At 41.1% G+C, this 24,227-nt stretch overlaps 3 protein-coding genes across 6 annotated transcripts; 1 reads left to right on the top strand and 2 right to left on the bottom strand.

The window, feature by feature from the left end:
* Positions 1-1,413: 1,413 nt before the first annotated feature.
* Positions 1,414-4,055, top strand: Jhamt (juvenile hormone acid methyltransferase). The gene is made up of 6 exons (XM_071779345.1): positions 1,414-1,572; positions 2,485-2,693; positions 2,784-2,952; positions 3,150-3,282; positions 3,362-3,512; positions 3,675-4,055. The coding sequence occupies exons 2-6, from the start codon at positions 2,504-2,506 to the stop codon at positions 3,869-3,871; spliced, it is 840 nt and encodes a 279-aa protein (XP_071635446.1). The 5' UTR covers positions 1,414-1,572; positions 2,485-2,503; the 3' UTR covers positions 3,872-4,055.
* A 5,980-nt stretch (positions 4,056-10,035) lies between these two features.
* Plc21c (Phospholipase C at 21C) lies at positions 10,036-21,913 on the bottom strand. 4 transcript variants are annotated; one of them, XM_071779306.1, is made up of 18 exons: positions 19,227-21,913; positions 18,780-18,926; positions 17,899-18,170; positions 17,722-17,806; positions 17,213-17,630; positions 17,000-17,120; positions 16,724-16,919; positions 16,300-16,633; positions 16,042-16,224; positions 15,746-15,955; positions 15,350-15,669; positions 14,954-15,268; positions 14,810-14,854; positions 14,544-14,748; positions 14,235-14,457; positions 13,856-14,174; positions 13,579-13,770; positions 10,036-13,501 (listed from the first exon to the last, which is right to left on the bottom strand). In XM_071779306.1, the coding sequence occupies exons 1-18, from the start codon at positions 19,323-19,325 to the stop codon at positions 13,379-13,381; spliced, it is 3,807 nt and encodes a 1,268-aa protein (XP_071635407.1). In that variant the 5' UTR covers positions 19,326-21,913; the 3' UTR covers positions 10,036-13,378. The 4 variants fall into 4 exon arrangements, with proteins under 4 accessions (XP_071635407.1, XP_071635417.1, XP_071635428.1 ...); XM_071779316.1 differs by having other exon boundaries at positions 13,856-14,171; XM_071779327.1 differs by lacking the exon at positions 14,810-14,854.
* Positions 21,914-22,061: 148 nt separating this feature from the next.
* On the bottom strand, positions 22,062-24,068 carry Cnir (cornichon-like protein). The gene is made up of 4 exons (XM_071779355.1): positions 23,585-24,068; positions 23,123-23,191; positions 22,797-23,050; positions 22,062-22,714 (listed from the first exon to the last, which is right to left on the bottom strand). Exons 1-4 carry the CDS (start codon positions 23,663-23,665, stop codon positions 22,642-22,644), a joined length of 477 nt encoding a protein of 158 aa, XP_071635456.1. The 5' UTR covers positions 23,666-24,068; the 3' UTR covers positions 22,062-22,641.
* Positions 24,069-24,227: the final 159 nt, after the last annotated feature.

Raw genomic sequence — 24,227 nt, 5'->3', positions numbered from 1 at the left:
AGAAAAGAGGGTGAAGGGGGAGGGGAGAGAAAGACAGCTGTAGCATTAGAGAAGAAGCGGGTCAACCTGCCGAGTTTTATAAATATTTTCCATACGGGCGTCACCAAACTGATTTGCACTAGCTAAAATAGACAGAATTTAACATAACGCGATGTCATACGATAACATAACTCGATGCGTTACGTCTTATTGCGTCAATGGTTAAGGAAAAATTCCAAGTTATACTAGCGATTTCTATGCGATAAGATAGTTTAGAGAATTCAAATAAAGCTCTACCCAGATAGCACAGCTGATCTTTATGAATTCAAAAAGATCTGAATCTGATCTTTATGAATTCATAAAGATCAACTGTGCTATCTGGATATATACTGATAGTCGAATAAGCGCATTTGAAGTCAGATTTAAGGGCTATTTCGGTAAAACGAAAAATGAAAAAGAAGCGAAGAATGACCTGCCGTAAAATACGAGTGTTTGATTAGGAACACACCGCGCATATTATTCACGGGCGCGTGTATGGAGTGTGCCTGCGCATATGCAAATACACGGCGCTGTCCAAAAGGCAAATACATGCGACCGTAAGATAAGACCGGTTCAAGGGCTCCGGGATATCCAGGAAGGACTGTCACGCGGTCCCGATCGAACCGCGGATTACTAGCGATAAGCCCTTTCACGCCCCGGGAACGGTATAAAACTCGTCCTCGCACACTCCCGCCTCCGCAGAGTCTTTTCCCCGCGCGTACTTTATATCGGATTTAAACTCGCGCCGCACTTTTGACTTTGTTAAAGGTCGTCGATTAAGCGCAAACGGCGTAATCGAAAAGTAACGAATCGAGCAAGAATTGAAAAGGATCGTTTGCGCACGCGGATGAGATAGCGTTTCCCGCGCTAGAATGTACAGCCATAGCAGCTGTAAGTGTTTAAAAATAGCTAATAGTTTTTTCCATTTTAAGAACTCTCCTCATTCCCTTACCAAAATAGATACGTGGTCCTGTCTAAATTCGTGCCATACGTGTATGTTGTTCCATACTCGTTAATTCTTAGACGATCGTGTACGTGTTTTCTTCGATTTTTCGTCGCATTATATACGAATCTTAAACGTCCCTCGCTTTCACAGTCCAACTGTGTACAAATTGTATTTTGAATAAATAATATTTTTTACGATCTCCCCCCTTTATCATCCATTTATCAATATTACCAAATATCAAGCGTGACCTATACATTGCGGTAGGACGGGACCGAGACGACCGGATACGCATAGATTATATTCAATTTTCGTTAAATGAAATAATAGCAGCGCGGAGTGGCCCAGCATGGAAAGAATTTGGATATTGAGGTAGGCGCACACAGTAGACGACGAAGAATAGGACAGGCTGGTAGGGAGACATGAATAAAATGGGAGAACGCGGAGGAAGAGGCAAGTCATTTGTACCGAGCCGCCGAATATAAATACCAAAGACGAAGTTAAAAAGTCAGCAGTAGAGGAGCGGACCCGGCATTGTGAGTGTCACATATATACCACCCCCGGCATCGATCGATATTTTGACCGTACGAAGAGGGACTCGGACGTCGGACGTAAGATCAAACGTTAACCTTACTAATAATTGCGCGTGTTACGTATACATGAGACGATCACTTACCATGTCTTCTTTTTCGTTTGCGTTTACCGGTCCGTGTAAGCGATGTACTTGTCACATCGATTCGCACCGTCGAGAGTGGGACATCAACTCGCACAAGATTCGCACAAATTACGCAATAACGCACTTTCACACGCACTCAACTTGAAGTCCGCGTACGCGAAATTAACTACTGAACCGCAGGCGACAGGCCGGAGCGCCCCCGCGGCACGAGCGGCGGGGGTACGCGCACGAAACCCGAGCCCGTGTTCGTGTATGTCCGACGCGGCTTCGTGTGCGTGCCTCCGCGGCTCGCGCTGCCGAGGTCGTCGAGGAGCCGCGTCTCCGGCCTGGCGTTACCGCTCGAAGCAATTGTTTAAGATAGTTCTCTTGTCCTTACACTAGAGAAAATCGATTTTCTATAGATTTTCTTGAAACTGTGAATATACGTTAATTTAGGTGTGCTTTATGCGTGGTATAAATTTCAGTACCTCTTCCGGTATAAAAAATCAAGATACTGAGCCTCAAAGTTTCAACTTTATTTACTAATGAAAAGGTTTTCCAGGCCAAACGGTAAGAGATACGAGGTTGGCCAAGGGGACCAAAGTTGCTTCTCTCGTCGAGTTCTATATATAAGGAAAAAATGCCAAAATTAAAAAAAAATAAATTTAAAAATTTTTTTTTGTAAAAATTAAAACTTTGAGGCTCAGTATCTCGATTTTTTTATACCGGAGGGGGTACTGAAATTAATACCACGCATAAAGCACACCTGAATTAACGTATATTCACAGTTTCAAGAAAATCTATAGAAAATCGATTTTCTCTAGTATAAGGACAAGAGAACTACCTTAACAAAGAGTATGTACCGCAGATCATATCGGCGGAAAATCATGGAGAAGGTCGAGGACTATGTAACCCATGGAAGCAACATGCAACAACGCGACGCCCAGGACGTCGTCGAGGAGTTCACCTATGAATTGTCCAAAATGCGTGGGAAATGTCTCGATGTCGGTTCAGGTCCAGGGAACATTACCAAGGAAATGTTACTGCCGATCTTGCCGCGTGACGCGGAGGTAGTAGGTGAGTAAATGAAAATTTGGAAATGAAGAACCCCTTGCATTGTTGGCGGAAAACGATAAAGAATCTCGCCTGTCGCGTCTTTATATACAGGCGCGGATATATCGCAACCGATGGTGAATTACGCCCGCCAGAAGTACTCCGACAAGCGATTATCCTACATCGTTCTGGACATCGAAGCGTCGGAGTTGCCGAGTGATCAAGTCGAACAATATGACAATGTTGTGTCATTTTACTGTTTGCATTGGTGTAACGATATGTGGTAATTTTCATTTTCTTGAGTAACGATCAAAGAAAGAAAGCTTTCGTAAATAAAATTGTTAATTTCCACAATTAATTTTGATATTATTAGAAGTAATATACACGAAAATATTCACATTATATTGGTAAGCGCTTAATCGAGATAAAGAAAATGTTTATCCCGTGTACAATTTTTTCTAATTAAGTTATCAAATTTAGGCGCGCTTTCGAGAACATTTATAAGGTCCTGCGACCAAATGGGAAAGCGCTTATGATGTTTCTTGGGTACCATTGTGGGTTCAATGCATATTTGAGGATCAAGCAGGATCCACGATATCAGTCTTATGTTCAGGTATTAATGACCGAAATGGCTATAACGCACGATAATGTTATAAAAATAAAATTCAAATGCCGTGTCCTCTTCTTTAAAGGATGCGGGCCGTTACGTACCGTATTTCCAACGAAGAATGTGCAAAGATGTCCGAGCGAGTCTGCGAAAGATGCTGGAGGATCTTGGTTTCGAAATTCTGCACTGTAGCAAAAGGGAGAAAAGTTATCAATACAGCAAACAAAGTCTCAAAAGTAAGATACTGCAATAACAAGACAAATTATTGTCTATCTACAGAAAACACATAAAGAGTTATTAAATTAAATCGTTGTAATGAAAATTAATCGTCGCGACTAAATTAGGATTCTTTGTCGCCTCGTTTATTCTAAGTAAAGTCATGGTTGTGCTTTTTGCAGATCACGTGATCGCCGTCAATCCTTTTATCAAGCGGATTCCCGATGACATGAAAGGCGAATTCGTGGATCATCTGGTGAGCGAAATAATGAGCCAGAATGTCTTGATACCGCTTAAAAGCAAAAACAGCCAAGAAGAATACAATATTATATTGAGATATGACCTCCTAATAGCATACGTGCAAAAACCGGCTATTTGACGGTCTTCAAACGTATTTGAAGTGTATATTCAAGAGTATATTCGCGAAATGTATATTTATAGATAACTCCAATTGTTTGTAATAAAATTAAGTGGTTTTTATCTGGTCTAACACGTCGACAGAATTATAAGTTTATTAAGATGATGCTTGATCGTTTTGTAAAAAAAAAAAAAAAAATAAATAATATTAATTAGTTTCAGTAAAACGTGCCGATATAGTTATTATATTCCATCGTCGACATCTCCCTAAACAAAATCCTTGCGTTTCTACAAACACCTATACCCGTAAAAAAGAAGGGAGGAAAGAACGAATGCATTGCCACTTTCGACAGCTTGCCTCCTACAACACTAAATTTTATGTATATATTGTACGCTATATCTTTGATTTTACAATAGTACAGCCATTTATAGAATATCGTTATTATAACTTACAGATCATGTCGTACGGATACAAGAGTGGGCGTTATTGGTATCGATATTCGCATAGCGGGTAACAATATTTCTAATTCTGGTTCTCTAAAAAATACATCCAGGCTTACAAATGGTCTTAAAACCGCTGGCATCGATCGTGCTTGACAATCAGGCGCGCGTCTCTCGGAAAGTACGACTGATAAGTCTCGCGTCCCGAAAGTTCATACATTAGCAAGTTACACACATTAATCCCTCGCAATGTCCACGATATAGCGATAATCAATCGCATTTCCGCATAATCACCAAGAGTTTTCTTCAACGATCGTTCTAAAGAGCGCAAGTAGTCGTACTTGGAGCGAGAGCGCGTTGCGAGATCCATCGAGATGAAAACGGTCCGAGCCTGCCCTATTGTGTGCCACGAAATATCCTCTATTCGAAAATTCTCCGCATACATTTACAAGCTATTTTCCAGTCGGAAGTGACCTCCCCTTGACTCCCGCATAATTCCATAAATCGTCCGTGTATGTAAAAGCAAGTTCAGAGAGATCATCTTCGCTGTGCGGAACTAACGCGCGGCGCGGAAGAGATTCCCTCCGGCTGAGCATGAATTTTATTGCACCGGCATATCACCGGTCTCTCGATACTTTAAATCAAGCACTAACAAGCGACGGCGTAGTTAATCACAAACGGGAGATGTATTTTAAACACCCGCCGCGCGCGTAACGTATATTCTTATGCTCCTGTGAACGTAATCGATAACACGAAGACTTTTTTTTTTCTAACTTTCAGTGTATTCTAGTTATCGGGACCTTCCGCAAATATACCCGCCTATTTCCTACATTACGAACGAGGACATCACCTGTCACGGCAAGCCTTCCGCACGATCCTCAGTAACGACGTTGTTAATTCCTGATTAGTATGGAGTACGTATAACAAATGCGGTCTCGTGTTCGAGCAGTGTTATTCTTTATAATAATTACGAGAGTCGTAAAGCATCGGATCCGATGAGGGTCAATCTGCTCTCAAATCTCACCGATTTGACCATATGGAAGCTCGACTTTACGGGGAAGATAATATCATAATCCCAAAAGGTATAGATTATACGAATATATACGCGTTACAATACGCGTTTCATCTCGGTTTACCGAGCGAGAACTGTATAATCGGGAAAAACTGTAAATTCCAAATATTTAAATCGTCTAGAGTGCTCGAAACGTGTCTGTGTGTTTCGAGAGCAAGATTTGCGAGCGTCTGCAATCCGGATGCCTTTTTTCTTGCAATTTGTTTTATCTTTAATTATTATCTACCTCTGGATGTCTTAAGAATGTCGAAATCGTAGGAGTTATTCAGTGTACATTTATCGATTACGAGCTAAATGCCGTAAATGGTAAAACGAGAGTGAATAAGTAACGCTTTCTTAGTATGTATAGTCGGTCACTTATTTCGTAGTCTCTTATTTCGTAGAAAGGACATCGAACATCAAATACGATTATTTATAGAAAAGAGGGATTATACCTGGATACAATAGAACAGCGAAGGATGATCGAGGGCAAGGCACAAGTGAGTCAGAGAGAGGAGAAATTATTTCTTGAATGAAATTATATAATACTCTACGCCCTAATCGTTTTTCCATTACGTACTTTTCGTCGCGATTAAGATCGGTACATCGCGAGATATACACATATACACACACGCGCACACATGTATATTTATATATATGTATATTATATAATCAGACACCATCGACGTAATTAATCGACAACTATTGCTAGCAGCGGGACAAACATCTTATTTCTATCGATACTTCCTCGCCCGTGTTTATCTCTCGGCGTGACGCGATTAATAATTCATTCGCCTTTGCACCTTTCAAAACCCGAAATAAAAACATATCGGATAAGCGCTCCGTACACGAATCCCCGCTGAAAAGAATAATTTGGAAGACATAAAGGAGTGTGTACAATGTAAAAAATATTGTAAGATTTGTATCTACGTATTTCGTGGAAAAAGATGCGTAGAAATAGAGAATTGTAAATTTCGAACTCTGTGAAACGAGGAAGACGGGGAATGCGGATTTTCAACGAAACGTTGATCTCTAAAGAAAACTAACATTTCGTTCAAGATCCATGAGAGAATGTGGCTTTCTTTTTCATAAAACAAAGTATCTAGATATAAAATCAAAAGTCGCGAGGAATCAATTTATTCATAAATAAGGATTAATGATATTTATAAGGTTGCGCATCAATAGAAAGATCTATAAAAGAGAAATCACAGGAAGATCCAGCAGGGAAAGATCTACGAAAACTTTTTTCTACAAAGAATTTGTCAAATCTATAGAACGAAGATCTTTAAAACCCAGCCAACATCGAATAACATGCAAACTTGCTGAAATCTGCAAGTACCTATAGAAATAAGATCTCCGTTCAAAATCTAATTGCCTCACGGAGCTTTCGTTAATCACCGCGTAAAAAATCGCCGCGTGACGAATAGAGCATAACCGAACTTGCGTTTCTTCCTTCGATTCTATTCCGTCACGCGTCCGATAAATACCGAAATACGCACCGTGTCGCTCGAAAGAGCCACGCTTACTATAAATTCTCGCTTACCGTGGTAAGAGCGCGTAAAGAGAACGCGCGAATACATTAATTACGCATTTAAGACCGTTGCAGCTTAGGTACTTTCATAGTGGGATGCTTTGTCGTTGGATTTAGCACGGATGAAATGCACGTAATCGAAATGCGACACGCGCGGCGAAAATCACGAGATTAAACAGGGAATATGAAAAAAAAAATGATTAAAAACGCAAATTAATAAATAATTTAATAGTTGCTAGAAATCGGTCATCATTATGCATCATCAAATCACGCTGCCTAATTATGTTTAACGTAACATTGTTGCGAGCACTAAATAATCTCACACCCGATTAACGTTAACAATTACACAGAGACGACAATTTCGTGCTAATTCATACTATTATGAACGTATGGCACTCTGATCGATATATCTACCCAACTTAAATTAATTATAAATGGAAAAACAGGAGGGGAAAAAAATCGGGAAATAAAATACGAAATCAAAACAAATTGTGAACACAACAAATTCGTTATAATCTCTCGTCGCTATTTACAGAAAAAAAAAAGAATGGAAGAGTACGAAACCGACGAGTCGATTGAAGAACGAGAGGTACAACCGAGAAATACATAAAGATCACGAAACGCGTTACGAAAGGGTAACGGTGAGGGGATCGACCTGGACGAGACGATCGAACGCGAGCGCGTCGCCGACGCTAAGTATAACGAGATTCGGCGCGGCACGTCGTCGTTGCCGCAGCTAATGGCTAAGGAGGGAAGACGAAATCATTTTGCACGGGACGCGACTACTCTCTGGTACAAAGTAGATAATAACGTATACGTCTGTATATGCCGTATTCCGCCACCGGGGTGCAACGCCGTCGGGCGTCGCGCTATCGATCGCTACCGCGTTACAATCATCGACGAGCTTGCTCCTCTCCCTCTTCGCCCTTTTCTTTTCTTCTTCTCGCCCTGCGTTCCTCTCCTTTCTTTCTCTCTTTCCTTTTATCGCAAACAAGCGTCACAATCAAACGAGCATCCTACGACGTTACGTTACAATCTCGACGATCGAGCTCGATCGCGAAACGGATACGGGATCGTTGAACGTAAGATTCGCGCTGTGTGCTTAAGTGCATTATTTTCTTCTTTTTTCAAGCAGTACGTTCATATCCCGCTAAATCAAGATGCTATCGATCGCTAAAGGTACACGTAGACGTGCAGCGTTGTTGTAAGGCGAGGTTCCTCGGGGTGGAGTTCAATTCGTCAATTCGGACCAGCAACGCAGGCTCTCTATAGAATGTCGTCGTTGCACCATATTTACACACGTACATCGAATTTTAATTCTACTTCATTGTCGGTTGAGAATTGGCGATAGCGTCGCTGCTAAAACTGATAGACGATCCAAAAAAACGCACGTCGGCGGCTACACAGTAGTAGAGTCCTAATATCTTCGTAAATGTCGGTGCAGCCTAATCGACCGTCAGAATATTACATCTCTTGCGAGCGCTTGAAAGAACAGATTGTATATATATATGTATATATATGCTTTCTTCGTAGACATATCCGTTAAAAGATTTTTCGCTGTCTTCGACCTACGAGTGGATCGAAGAGGGACGCAACGTCGAGGACAATAGTACGGTCAGGTACGAAGAATCGTTGTTAAGGAGATCCTTATTACACGGTGAGACGAGGGACTGACGCGACGGATGGGACGCGACAAAAGCACGGATAAAAGTAGGCGAAAGATCCTCGCGGATGCGAACCTGGTTGCGGGGAACGATCTAACGCTCAGTTTCTCGACCCGTCGGCGGACGTTTAGACGCTCCAATTTGTGGAAACCTCGGGACACTAAAGCGGCAAGTGCGATATCTTCGGAGAGAATGGAACGATATTATAATAAGCTGAGCCAAGTCACTACTGATCGTTTGTAGGCCGTTTCAAACCACGCATATCTTACGTATAATATACACGTTACATATGCGAAACTTTCGCGGTTACTCTAGAACGACAGACACGTCCGTTATGGGGATCCTCGGCGGATAGCTCGACATGTTTTATAAATATCTATTTGGCAAACCTTAGGGGTAGCCGCGGCGCCTCGAGAGGCACCGCCACTAGAGTCGACCACTTTGACGTTAAGCACCGACAGGGAGATTCTAGAGCTGATAATGAAAGCGATCCTCGAATCAGAGATCTTGCAATAGAAGCAAAATCCAAGAGAAAAAAAAAGACTAACGCCAGAGTGGTCGAGATAAGATCGCAGGTACAAATTGACAACATCGTGACGCGTGCATCAATTAATGTTGCTATTAATTAACAATCCGTCCGCGAACGTGTTCGTCGTAGCGTAGAGAACTCTTATTTTGTTGTTTCTTGTAGTACTCTTATATTAACAACGATTACGCTAGCACTACCATTTTTCTCTTTATGGCTATCCTACGATTAACAACATCAACAACAACAACACATATAATATATCAACGTGAATATATATATATGTATATATTATTATCTATATCCCGTTAGATCTAAAATTATCTTATGTACACACGCATGTGTGTGTAACGTACATACACGCGTATATATGTACATTACACGAATGTAGAAGAACGATCGTGTCCCAGGCAAGTATGCGACATCCACATACAATGCGCGGGAAAAGATCTCCGACAAAATACACACAGCAACTCGATCTGATCTAGTCGAAGGACATAAATGCATAGGTAGATCACACTAGACGCGAAACGACTGCAATCGAGGAATTGGATGTGATAACAGCGTAAATAGCTTCATCTAAGCTCAAAAAACGAGCTTAAAATTTATACAGTTCGAAAAAAAAGAGCGACAAACAAACGTCATCCATAGAATACAATATTCCGATATAACGCATAAGTATAACAATATTCGAATGCAATGTACAACTGTATAAAGAATAACGGTATAGATTCGATTTCCAACTCCTCAATTAACAAAGATAACGAAGCTAGAACTCGGATTACCATTGGAATATAAGGAAAAACCTATATAATTGGAAATACTCTTCCATTTGCTCACTCTTATCGCTTATATTCCAGTTATCTCGTATATATCGCAATATACGAGAGGTCGTCAACCTCAACGTGATAATATAGCTTAGTTAACGAAAATATATTCAAAAAGATTGCACGCTTCAATGCCGTAACCGACATAGGAGAAAAGTCAATATATTACCTATATATATACATATACTATATATATACTAATATCGCAAGCTCGAAAACGATAATTACGTTTCGCAAAGTAAACGCTCGTACTAAAATCTGCTTCGTTACGGAGAGGCGAAACATCGAAAAACTTACGAATGTAACAAATTTGTAATGCGTTCGAGGTAAAAGCAACGCCTCAAAATAAATATCAGAATGTTAGAAAACAAATATCTACGTGTAACAATAGAGATTCAGTGTACCGTAGTACTACGCGTCGCATTACGCAATTAATCGATTTTCTTCTATCGTTACATCGCCACGGGAGTTGCTCGAGATGTCGCAGAGGATGCGTACTTTAACCGACGTGGCATCTGCCCAATTTCACAAATACTTGTCCACGCATATTGATCTCTTCACGTACATTCCGAGCGTACCAGATAGAAGAGTTACACATGCATTGCATTAAATATATTATCGTTCATATTATCTTTATTACAATTATCTACCATCATATCGGATAAAGTCGCGTCCGCTACGACACAAGCTACAACCTCACGAACAATCGGTAACTTGACAAAAAATGCTATCGCGATAATAAACGTCGACTAAAAAATGGTAACTCTGCGTACTTTTTAATGATAAAGTATGAAATATATATGTATCAGCTACCCTCTCTCTTTCTCCTTCCTTTCTCCTTCCTGTGAAAGACGCCATAGCGACTGTTCAAAAGAACTAAATGCCATACTTTTTATATTTATCGCAAACGAAATATTATTAAATCTGAGAGAGGTGCACGCGGGATATAACTTTAACATTCTTAAGTTTACGAGATGCACTATCGCTTGCAATAATAAATGCGTATGTCTTAATTGCTCTTCCAGTTGTTCTCTGCTTGTTAGAGTTCTCGCCACAATTGCGAGTGTTCTTTTCCTTCACCTTCGACGATGATTGCAAAAAATAATGCACAAAGAGAGCAGAATCACATAATAGAATGAACAACGAATTGACTATTATTGCACGCGATGGTACAATTATAAAAGATATTTATAAAATATAATCTATACAAATTATATAATTATAAAATTTTCATTTTTTAAAGTTTATAAAAATAACATCATATTTTCCCATATTACATCCAAATGTAATTTCAAAGAATTAAAAACGCTAAATTAAAAATTATAAGCTCGACAAAATTATAAAACAATACAAAAAAGCAGAAATTTAAAAATATATATATATAATTGAGATGAACATATACTCTTTGTGCTTTAAGACTAAAAAGTTCAATGTAAAATATAATATTGAAATACAATTCATATCGAGATTCGTTCAAATTCGCAAGTAGTTATACTTTCATACCTGTGCGCATACACTCTTATTCGAAAACTATAATCGATCAGATCAAAATATGGCTCTTTCGATGTAAGTACACGCAACGAAAGAATGTACTTAAATTCGTAGTTGTAATGCATAAAGAGAAGAGTCTAAATTTCGAAAACACTAAATGCCATAAGATAGCATTTGAGTATGAGATCGCTTGTGCAGTACACTTGTGCAACTGGATCGCAGATCCATTAACAACAATTTTCTGCTCAACTATGGCGAATGTTTAACAATAGATAAACTTATCAAAGACTAAAAAAAAATTGTGCAATCTCTAGACCGAAATAAAGAATCATCGATTAGCGTAAAATATAAATAACAGAAATTGCGACAATAAAGTAACTTTTTCTTCTTTCTCTCTTTGATTCGATCGTCGTTACTCGTGCGATTATCACCAAGCAGATTACGATACACCCCGCGTACCTCTGCCTTTACTAAATCAACACGTTAAATAAATAACGAATTTACACGATGTAGACTTACGATACGGGATAAGTTTTAATCCTAAGTTCGTTATTACTACGAAGAATCCCCTCAGATACCTGTGTATACGTATCGTAGCGCGTAGCCTAAAATATCGTACAATTAGAAACAACAAGGACAATGTTACATCGTAACATTTTTGATTGTCTTCCTCAAAGGGGTTTGCCCGACCGGAATCGCTCTACACATTGAGATACTGAGACACTCTCGTGCCTCTGGTACGACAGTGTCTCAGTATTTTCACGGTGCGGACAACCCCAGAAAAAAAATTTATTTTATACGGAGTACTTTCAGTCAAAAATATATCAGATCACTCGCGCGTTCGTGTAGACCTCTCTCAGCATTTTCCAATGTTTCTCCTCTAGGCCAAAGAGATTTCACCCTCTCGGTTATACTTCTTACATTATTCTGACTGGAATCTCCTGAGATCTGATCTTTTAGTAATCGAAGACCAATCTAAACAGAGCATCTTGGAACGCGATTAGAGTTTCTTAGTTTATATATAGTCGATTAAATAACGATGCCTTATGCATATAACAACAATATTAAATGTTAGCACTTAGGAAGGTTTGTTGTATTATTTTTTTCCCTTATTTAGAATTATATATATGTATATATATATATACCTCTCTCGTGCGTATTTCTCGCGAACGATCTTAATGCTTCGTTAAGCTCATGCAAATGTACAATCGACTGTCACGTCGGCGACTATCATAGATCCCGGAATCTTTCAGACTGCTTAATACTGTGTGCAAATAATGCGAAACTCGCATTTCTCATTGAAGTCTGACGTTATCACTTTTTCTCTTTTGTATTACTAAGCAGATATTTTATCGTAAAGAGATCAAGACATAGGCGTTTTCAAGTGAGACAATCGATTGAGGAATCGATCGGCATGTACGATCAACGCTCAGTCGAATAATGATCATCGTAGTAAAAGACACAGCGTTGAAGTAATAGAAAATTACTTCGATCCACATTATTCGACATCTAATTTCCTTGAAGTATTAAATGGTAAAAGATCAGTATACATATATATATGTATATATAGATATATATATACAATTGTACCGTACATAATAGTATCAAGACGTTAACTCGTGCCTCGAGTAGCACCGAGCTGCCCGAAATCACGTGATCTCTCGTCACAGCACCGTCACAATGTGAACATCCCGAGAGGGTACGTTTTATCGTCGCCGAGCAACTGTAGATAAGCGCTACGTACCAACGTTCCGTTAGTCGTTATTGATTCGTTTCCTCGTACAAGTGTCGGGAAAATTATTGCGTCCAAGTAATATCTGTTTTCCTTCTCCCCTCATGTATCTCTCGTTACAGAATTCAGACTACGATTCGCGTTTGCTGTACCAGGTTGCATAACTAGATGCTTTGGACGACGCGTACAATGGCGTGAGACACGGACATCCGTGGATCGATGCCGTATCCTTAATTAACACACAGCTAGACAATTCGTTTCGCGAGTCAATACATGTTCTCGCTAAGCGACTCGGGCAAGCTCGCTCCGCCAGACGGTGACAGGGGTAATTCACCACTTTCGTATTTACTGTAGCGGCTACTATATTCCGCCAGCAAGTTAGCTTTCACCTGTCACATTAAAATGTATTTTAAAAATTTATATCACAAGTAAAATAATGTATTATTCGTTACACTAGAATGCGAACCTTGGCTCGCTCCTCTTCCAGGCTTAGCCGCACTTCTTCGTGCTGTCTTTCCAACTCCGCTCTCTTCTTGTCGTAAATTTTCGTCAAGCGCGTACACTCGTTCACACCTTTCTCCACCGTCGATTTCGCGACTTCTCGTTTTATACGTTCCAACTCGGCCTTATCTTTGTGCACTTTAGCCAATTGTTTGACCTTAAAACGATAAAATATATTCAACAATCAATTACGCTATTTCATATATTTCGTTATTTAGAAAAGTATCGTAATAAATAAGTACCTCGCCTTGTCTCGTAGCCTGCAGCTTTCGTTTAACGTCCGCGGTCTCTCTGTCTAAAAGCACCTGGAGCATCTTCAATTGATTGGATTGTGATCCTCTCATCACTTTCTCGACAGTCGCAAAGAGGTTCTCGTAATATTTTTCCTGAAGCTCGCGTTCCTGTTGAACATGCGCCTTGCATACGGCTAAAAATCGATCGCTTTGACTTCTGGGCAAGCCCCTGGTCCCCTCGTTCCCCTCACGATTTTCCGAGTTCTCCGGACATTCGGAGGTCTCGGCCATGGCCAAGGTGCTTAAACCCACTTCACTCGAAAAACTGCTTAAAAATGATGCGACTCAATATTGTAGCAATTTCCAGTCATCTCATTCGTATACTTACATATTTTTACTCGATAATCGCTTCACCAGCCTGTTGCTCATATAGAATTTCGATCTATGCTTCTCACCGTCGATCGAGGCTTTCTGTGACTGCAACCGCATTTTCTCTTTTTCATGCTTTTTCCTCAGAGATTCAAGTTTCTTCTCGAGTTCCATCTTTTTCTCCCTGACCAGCTTGTTTTCCATGAGTTTTTCCAAACTTTCGGCTACTATTTCATCACTTACTGTAACAGAAGAGTTGCCAAAATATAAATTGAAAAAAGAAAAATAATATATTTTTAATAAAAAAATTTATTTAAAAAACACTCACTATTGCCAACATTGACTGGGCTTTTATTTATAGATGTATCGGCTGATTGAACTGCAGAACAGGGAGTATCATCGTCCACATCCACCGTGTCCGAACTACCTATGCCGCCGATAGATGGTCTACTATGTTGTAAGCTACTGGGAGTTAGTAAAAGGCTTGGCACTTCGCCTATGGACTGTAGTCGTTTAGCTTTTACAACTTCCTCCTGCAAAAATAACATTGTTACTGATGTATTACGAGAAAATTAAACCGTACAGAGAACTTACAGCTGGTTTAGCAGTACTAGGAATATCGCCAACTTTACCCTTATCCTACAAAATGTTAGTAATGTTAGTTAAAATTTGGAAAAATTAAATTGTTAGGAAGGAAAAAGCGATTAGTAAATCGCTTAGCAACATTTTAAATCGTACTTCGATTTCTTCCGGTTCTTCCAAGCAATCTGTAAGAACCAACAATTGGTTCTCTCTTTTCTCCACTTCGCTCTGATATTTAATAGGATTCGCTAAAGCTTCGGCAAGCTCGCTTAAACCATCAGGAACGTAATCTTTCACGATAACGTGTAAAAACAGACTCGCTAATGGTAGTGGTTGCCCGCACTCTGTTCTTAATGCTACATGTTTGTATCCTGGGCATAATCCGACTACGGGAAGTACCCTGTGACCGATTAAACGTCCAGATTCTTCATACGCCGCTATCCTTATCGAGGCAAGTTCCGGCAAAACTACCTGAGGAATGCGTGAACAGCACATTATACAAAAATATTTTATAGCAAAACTTAGAAATTTATGCAAATACTATCGTTTTACCTTCTTGAATACAAACGGCTCTTCGTCGTATATGGGATTAATACCGTTGTTAGGTACGATTTTTGTGCGGAATTTCTTCCTTACGGTATCCGCCGGCAAACCGTACATATCGACTTCTACGTAAGTTCCTACTCTTTTGTCAGTTAAAAATTGTGCGGATATCACATGGATATGAACCGAGCCTGCTATAATACCATCAACGGTAGACTCGGCGAAGGGATCTAGTCGCCGATCTTTTCTTCTCATAAATTCTGGCTTTAATAGATAGCCGCAGCGTTGATTATACTCAAATATTCCCAGATTTAATTGCATCGCCAGATCTGTCACAGATAAAATTAAGTTTACATCAACAATAAATGATAGATAAGATAATATGCCAGATAAAATCTTATTTACCGAGTGTTTGATAATTTAACGCAACCAGCTGACATCCCGCGTTCCAAAATACTTGCGGCATGAAATTACTGGAATCGAATCTCGTTCCTGCTGGGTAAACTCTAGATAATTGGTGCTTGTTGTAATTCACGAACTCTAGTGGTCTCTCTTTCAAGAGAGTCGTAGCTTGCTTCTCGTCGAAGGATGACATTTCGTACGTGCGATTCTTTTCTATAAAATACAAGCGATATATAAAATTATCTTTATAGTACAAAGAGAATGCATTAACATTCTTCTTGTTAAAAGACTTTACGCACTTTCAGCCGATTCAAAACTATTGAAGTGTACGGGCTGCACATAATTAACTAGAGCTGAAATCTCTGCGCCCGCCTCGGTCTCTTTGGCTACGGATTTATCTGGTACAACTTTGTCACCTATTCTCAGTTTAATATCTTCCACGTTAGACTCATCGTCCTCTGTACTCGATTCATCTTCTTCGTCTAAAAAAATAAACTCGTCAAATATGCGTGCCTCTTCCGTCAATATCTCTACAGCTTCAATTTCCTGTTACCGACCTTCGTCATCCTGGCCGCTGTCTTTACTGCCTTGTCTTTGTTGCAGCATCGGATGGGAAATATCGCCATTTCCAATTTGCTGCTCATTTTCAGGTGCACCATCATCAGCCATTTCATTCTGAGGTATAATATCCGGCGGAGGACCGTTTTCTCCTCCAGCAGATGGATTCACCGTCCCATTAGTTTCACTGTCTGGGGTACCTTCAGCAGTATCTAAAGCTTGCTGTTGCTTTTTGTGATGCTTTTTATGATGATGATGATGCTTCTTTTTATTCTTTATTATTATTTTACGCCTTAGTAACGACGGCGGCGGGAGCTCTTGACCTGGCTCTAACTAAAAGCAAAAAATACCATTTAATTACAGTCATAATTTTTGCATGTACCTATTAATAGTTTCTTCATTAAGCGTAATATCTAAAAATACCTTGTGTGATTCAAGTGGCGCATCGAGCAACATTTCCCCGAAAAGGTCTCTGCAGTACTGAGCGATTTTGGCTTGTTGCCTTGGATTGCAGTGATTTTCGAAACTAAGAATGACTGGATAGTCCGACGTTTTAAAAGCGGTTTCAGCAATTGCCTCTATCACATCTCGGGCACATATTTCAGGTACGAATGTATATCTAAGAACAAATTTATATTTTTAATTAAGAATCAATTATATAACTATTTTACATAAATGCAAGATAATTAGTATTCGTACCCATGAACAATAACGGGTTCGTCAAATTTTCCATTCCAAAAATCTAATTCAACGCATCGGCAACCGGCTAGAAGACATTGACGATAAATTTCCACAGAACTCTTTCCGGTAAGTTGATGCCCTGAATAGGGGAAACGTTTTATAAGTACTCAAGTTAAATATAATGATATACTACGTGTTAAAAATAATTATAACAACGTATATTATAATAACCTGTTAAATATGTGTTATGACTAGAATTTATAAAATAATGCGGAAGCGGTTGATCCATATCGTCAGACAATTCAAATTTGGAGACAGCAACAATCGGGTTGTCTTCGCTCATGAGATATCTCAAAAATCCGTCGAAACTGAGCTGTCCTTTATTTGCATTACCCTTGTTGGGTTCATACTGATTTATGATATCCTTTGCCCTAGCTTCATTTGCGTATGGATACAGTATCTCGTTGAGGCGTGGATCTCTCTGCGACTTGTTCAAGAAGTCCACAAATTGTGAAACAGACATCAATTTGCGTTTGCTATTGCCAATAATTCCTTCGAACACTTTTTCCACGTCTGATCTCTGAGTCAGAGACTTGTAAAAGTTGAAAAAATCTTCAAATTGGAATTTTGGCAACGGTACGACGTCACTCTAAGAAACAATATTATCGTAATAAGTGAATGTGTGCAGAGTATTTTACAGTCAAATTTTTCTAATATTTACGACATAGCACCAAACTCACTTTGCCAGATGGAAAGCCAGAAATATCAAGTGCTTTCTCAACACGCTTGCGATCGTCTTTGTTTTGTGTAAACATTTTTATTATACTGCAAAAAAAAATTCAAGTATATAGATCTTATCTTGGAAAAAACAATCTTACAGCAGTAACGTTAGAATTGTATGATAAGACCGTACTCACTTTTTTACCGGTATTTTTTCATTTTTATCAGCAGTAAGTGCAAGCTTGGTATGTGCTTTCAATAAGAACATAGTTGTGCTAGTGTTTAATTGAATCAAATTGTACGCCATTTGAAAAAGTTGTTCTGCCCAATGTTGTGCTATTTCTGCACGCGTTGTGCAAAAATTAATAAAATTCATATTGACAAAGTCAGATCCGTAACAGATCGTTACAGTTTTGTCTTCTAAGGAGTCTTGAGAACCCATCGTTACAAGAGATTTCAGCTTTGGATCCTACAGAGTAGAATTTTTAATTCAACAAACGTTTGTTATCTCCTTTGACACAAAGCTCAAGATATATATCAACAAATGAAACTCCTAATAATGCCCCTAGCGCAACTCAGTGAGCAACAAGCAAAAAGTTTCGTACAATGAGCTAAATGCATACAATGCTGCATGCTTCTGCTGCAGTTTGAAGTATGTCAGTTCATTCAAAGTTCTGTTTATTGATTTATGGGAAAACTGATCGAGCTAGGCGTGTTATTTCAATGAATACGGAACTGCCTTTATCTACCATTGGTGCAGGTGGTAGTAGGTGTGATAAAAAAAGCAAACTATGTATGGGACGTAAAGTAGGTAATGGTCTATTTATAAATTAGTCAATAATTATTATGTGATGATGCTCTGTGCGTCACTGATATAATTATGGAAAAATCAGAATTCTCTCTTTGACCATTCATTTTTGAGCATTTTTAATACAATATTTGCTATATTGTCACCAGGAAAGTTACAGCTCACGGTTACATCAGTAACGGATATATTATTTACCGGCCTATTTTATATATTTATTATTTAATAAAAAATGTTTGTTATTATTAAAAGGAACACAAATAAAATTAATACCTTTGGTATTTTTGCATATTTTCCTGTGCGAGTATCTCTTATAACTGCTATGTCCAGCATATCCATCTCATTATTTTGATCCACCCAGTGTATGTAAAAACCATATTTATCCACTTTCAAAGTCACCGGTGTTGCCACCCCGGAATCCTACGATTACATAGCATTTGGTATTATGAAAGATTTATTTTTACCGCGTGACTGGTTTACTGTAATTGCTGCATAAATGTTTTTTTCCGATAAAGAGTCACGTCTAGGCTTGACGCCTCGGAATAGAAATTGTGACACGAGCTATTATTGCGGAATTCAGTTCTTTTTTTTCTTTTTGACTTTGCTAAACTAGGAAGAAGCACGTTTATGCCTAAAGTGACCTTTTACATTTATACTTTTACTAGCGCTCGACATTAAAACCGCCGACTACCAGCCGTAACATTAAAAATACACACAAACCTCGTCCCACTTGATAAATTTCTCTCCACCCTGTAGCTGCTCGGAAACTTCCACGGGCTTTATGTGCATGATGATGCCTGTACCCTTGTTGCCCGCCATCCTGACTCCCTATTGCCACAAACCCGCACTGATTCAGCACTGAATCTTCCTTACGGCAAAGCGATGAGCGACGTGGAGAACGGTGGCAGCGAACACGCGGACGTTGACCACGAGGACGACGACGATGGTGGTGGCGGCGACGACGACGACGACAGCGACGGCGACGACGGCGACGGCGCCGTCAACGACGACGACGACGACGGCGACGACTCCAACTCCAGCGGTGGTGGCGGCGACAGTAACAGCAACCACGACGACTCCGACGGCTTCGACGACGACGGCGACTCCGACGGCGACGGTTCCGACGGCGACGACGTCGACGACATAAGCCTCATCGAGATTTCACGCATTAGGAGCACCTGTATCACCGTGTCCTGGTCGCCGCTACTGGTACCAGGGCGAGGGCGACTGTCGCCGTCGTCGTCGTCGCGCTCGGCGCACCTCGCGCGTATATAAATACACACGTATATCTTAAGGACGTGCGCTCGAAGCGTCCCCGGGAGAGCCCGCGAGGGGACCTCGCGCGTCAGACCCCGGTTGTTTCGGGCGAGCCGAGTCACGGGGCGGTTCAGCCGGGTCGCGACTGGACGAAGGTCATCCGCGAAGACATTTCACCGACGAGGAGGAGCGTGCCGCGATGACGGTTGTTCGGAGCACGAATCGGGTGTCCTTAACCGAGAGAGCGCGCGCGCGCGCGCACACACACACACACACACACAGCAGGACTCGTCGCTCCGAGAGAGAAAGAGACACGGAGACGACGACGATGGGAAACGCGACTGGTCTTTCCTCGCGAGTGGTTGGTCACTGTCACACGCTTTCAGCCGTTCGCTCGCTCGTCGCTGGACTCGCTGGTCCGGCACGGCCGCTCGCTCCGAAGCTGCGGCGGCGGCAGCAGCAGCATCGTCATCCTCCTTCCGCGCCGAGTGTCGCGCCCAGTTGGGCAGTTGCGCCGCACGCCGGAGACAAGCACCGACAGTACCGAGCCGTCCGCGCGCCGTCAACACCAGGAGGCGCTCTACCGGGACGCGCGGGACACCCCGGCGCCCGGCGACTGCCGCTCAACGCTTCGAATTCGCTTTAGCGCCGCGGCGGTCCACTGTTATCCCTCGCGCGAGAGCGATGCTTCAATCAAATTGATCGGCGATTGATTCGCCAGAAGATTGTCCGCAGCAAAAATTTCTAGCTTACATGTACAATTTGCCCTGTCCCCGATCTAATCTTTAATCTTTCTGGATTCCGATTCCTTTCACGCGATAAAAAGTTAATTCCACGCGTGTCAACAAAATGATACATTGTAGATATTATTTGATAAGTTTTAGAGCTCGATCGAAAGTCATGCCGGAAGCCAATCTGATCGAATTAACTTTTTATAAATTTCTTAGTTTTAGTACGCGCGAGTGGAGTTTACAATTTCATCAAATCGTCTTGTATTTCATAAATAGCAAGAGATCTCTTTCATTTAATTGTCTCTCAATCAAATTTAAACGCTACTTGCATGCATGATTCATGATACATAGATAAAGGAGAAAAATTTTTCTCTACTACAGTTCTGAATTTACAGAAGATTCCTTAAAATTTAATCAACTGCGATTCAAATCAGGGGGGGGTTGTTCTCCGTTCCCTTTCTCAAATTCAGAAGTTTCTTACATTAAAAACAAAAAAGAAAGAGAGCCTCTCCCTTCACTTTCCCTTCAATTTCTCCGAAATTGATCTTCCTACCGCGGAAAAGGCGCGGTTGTTGCGGTAACGCTTTCTCGTTCCTTTTTCGCTTTTCTCACGTAAAAAAAAAACGAATTGCGGAGAGAAAACATGAAAGGCCGCTAACGTACGCGAGAAAGGCGAAGAGATTGACCAAACGAGCGTTAACGAGGGCGCGAAACAGCGCCGAGAGTTAACGGCACCGGCGCGCGGCGGGGGGTTGCGCGACCCTCTTCGATTATTATCCCCCTCGGATACATACGCGCGGGGATCGATTTGCGGTTCTCATCCGTTCCGCAAATTCCGGGATCCCGCCGCGCGCGCGGGGGAAACATCGTGGTGAATCGATTTTGCATTAGTTCCGAGCAATTTGCGCGACGACGCAACGACGAGAATTAAATGGGCTTCCCGACCGGCTCGGATGACCGACTCCCTCCGGCCGAGGGTGGCCGGATTTTTCGGGGAATGCGAGACGAAAAAAATCCATTGCGCCCACGGCAAACACACACACACGTACACATATATATATATATATATATATAGGTCGTAGGCGACAGCTATGTAGATTTCGCTTTGAATTCGATCTAAAAATAAGCGCGCGCCCTTCCACGACGAGGGGAGGATGGACTAATCACCTTCACCGCGCCCATTAAATCGATCCAATCTCATCCGACTGCCATTAAACCTAAGTCAACTTGACACGGTAAACACGCGAAATAGAACGGCGATGACGACGTGGTCTCGTGTTCCCGTGTACTCTCTTTCTCGCGTTTGCGATAGCGCCTGTTATCGTCGACTCCGGGTTCATTTCAACGAGGCGGTCGATAAGAGGAGCCGCGTGATGTAACGCGGTCGAAAAATCGTAGGTCACGGCTCGTCTCCCCTGAAAAAAATATTCGTTACAGATCGTCGCATTTGTAAGAAAGAGGGGGTGAAAGAGGAAACTCTTCGACCGCGGTAGATCCTTCGAAAAAGGGGAAGACTTTCTCATTTGGGAAACGCATCCCCGCATTTGGATTAATTTGTAATAAAATGTAATATTAAAATATTACGATTGTATTATTGCCCTTAAACACGCAATCCCTGCCATGATACAGACTTTCGCTTTTACATCTTTACGACTAGAAACTTACAATCGCTCGCACGCGTTACGCGCGCAAGCAGCACGCGCGAATGGACACGACGACGCATTTGGTATTTGTCTGGTGTCCTGCACGGTTCCTATTTATTTCGTTAGACCTTAGCGCGAATAACACAGTTCGAGGCCATCAAATCAGGGGAATTATCAAAAGCGTTGAGTAAATGAGCGAAAAATATTTGTCTCTGAAATGACTATCTTGAAATAAATGGGAACCGTAAATGACAACAGCTAGATCATTTGAGAGCAGTACGCGTGTCCAGCTAAATATTTAAACAACGGATATGATAACAAAAAAACTCTTCAATAAACAATACTTATATCGTTTAAAGAACGTGATGTGCTGTGTATCAGATATAGTGGAATTAAAATATACTTGTATACCATTAGAATATATAAATAAAAGAATATATAATATAAACGCGATACATATTACATATAAAAGGGGTTTCTCTTTGCCTCAATCTCTCTATATCTTTATAATTCGGTTACAGTGTCGTCGTCGTCGCTCCTGACGATGGGATTCCCCTTGAGCAACGCCACAATCATGCTGAAGAAAAAATACATATGTAACTCTTTCGTTTCTTTTTTTTAATACGTAAAAAAGTAGCTACATTTACGTGAATACCTACCAATAAAGATAAATGAAAAAGAACACGAGGCAATATCCGAGATGAATCATGCTATCGCGCGTGTATCTCTTCAGCTTACTGCGAGTGTGAATCTCCGTGGGATCGTAAACTCCCATATTGCCGCTGGGAACGTTAAGATATTCGTAAAACAACCACATCGTCATCGGTATGTTCACCAGCGTCAATATCAGCTGTCCGTGTATCAACAGAAGAAACACCAGAAACGTGTGTCCTATTAACTTTGGCAACACTCCCTGCAACGGAAAGTAAATTAAATTTAATATCGCGTTCGTATAACGAGAGATATGCAAAACGTTATATCATACCATATTCAACTTGTAACAGCATTCTTGCGCATTCAGATAATCACACTCAAGATCCGACAGCGTTATAATCTGCGCATCTCGGTCAAGGAAAATAACGTTTATAATAACAATTAAAATTGACAGTACTTATTTCCATTTTATCGATGCAGACGAACTTTAATCTCTGTATAACTTACTTTTTATTTTCTTTTCTAATTCTTATAACTACAGGAGGATTAAAATTAATCGGCATTAATAGTTAATGTTTTCAATTTTTTTTCTACTTGTGAGGGAGAAAAATTTGAAAATGGTGCCACTGCATGGCTGCCAATCACCGAGATAACCTCCGTCGCGAAAAAAGTCCCTCGCTCGCGGCATCGAGCGTGACCCGACCGCTTCGCGAAGCGGTCCGACGGGACGTCGAAAGAGGGACGAAAAATGATCGACAGCACGCGCGACCGGGTCGGGTGACAAAAAGGATACGTAAAACACCAGGAGGAACAGCACGCAGCCCGTGTCGAGCAGCGCGATCGCGAACAGAAGCGGATCCGAGAGCAGACCCATGACGTTGCTGCTTCCGCGCGAGGAACGCGGGGCCGATCACATGAGACTCGCCGGACTCGCGGCTGTGGTGCTCGCCAAGCGTCTCCTCCGTAGCTCTCGTCCTCGCGCGAGTAGTACTCGCCCTCGCCGGTCGGAACTCGGGGAAGTCTCGGAACCTCTCGCCGTAAACCTCCAGGATATCGCCGACCGTTGAAACGCACACTTCACGGTGCTGCCAACCACGCCCGTCGCTAAACGCACGATCCCCTGCGACCCCACGGACGCCCCCCTTGTTCCCGGGTCCCCTCGTTCCATGCTCGACACGACTAAACTCCGATTAACTTAAACAGCGATTAATATCAATGTAGATTAACTAATTAATCTCGGTTCAACTCACTTTTATCTTTTTCTAATTCTTAAAACTAAAAAAGAGTAAAAAATAAGAAACCGAGATTAAAGTTAATTTGCATTGATCGATAGAAATGAACATTAATTGGAGTTTGGCCGAGGTTATTTTAACGTTCAAGGATCGCTACATTTTGCGTGCAAGAGTCACATTCGCACTATGTTTTTCAGTATATAT

This window comes from Temnothorax longispinosus, chromosome 1 (assembly GCF_030848805.1).
Source record: "Temnothorax longispinosus isolate EJ_2023e chromosome 1, Tlon_JGU_v1, whole genome shotgun sequence".
Classification (NCBI taxonomy): Eukaryota; Metazoa; Arthropoda; class Insecta; order Hymenoptera; family Formicidae; genus Temnothorax; species Temnothorax longispinosus.
Note: the sequence above shows the minus strand (reverse complement) of the source record. Positions and strands in the feature narration are given on the sequence as shown.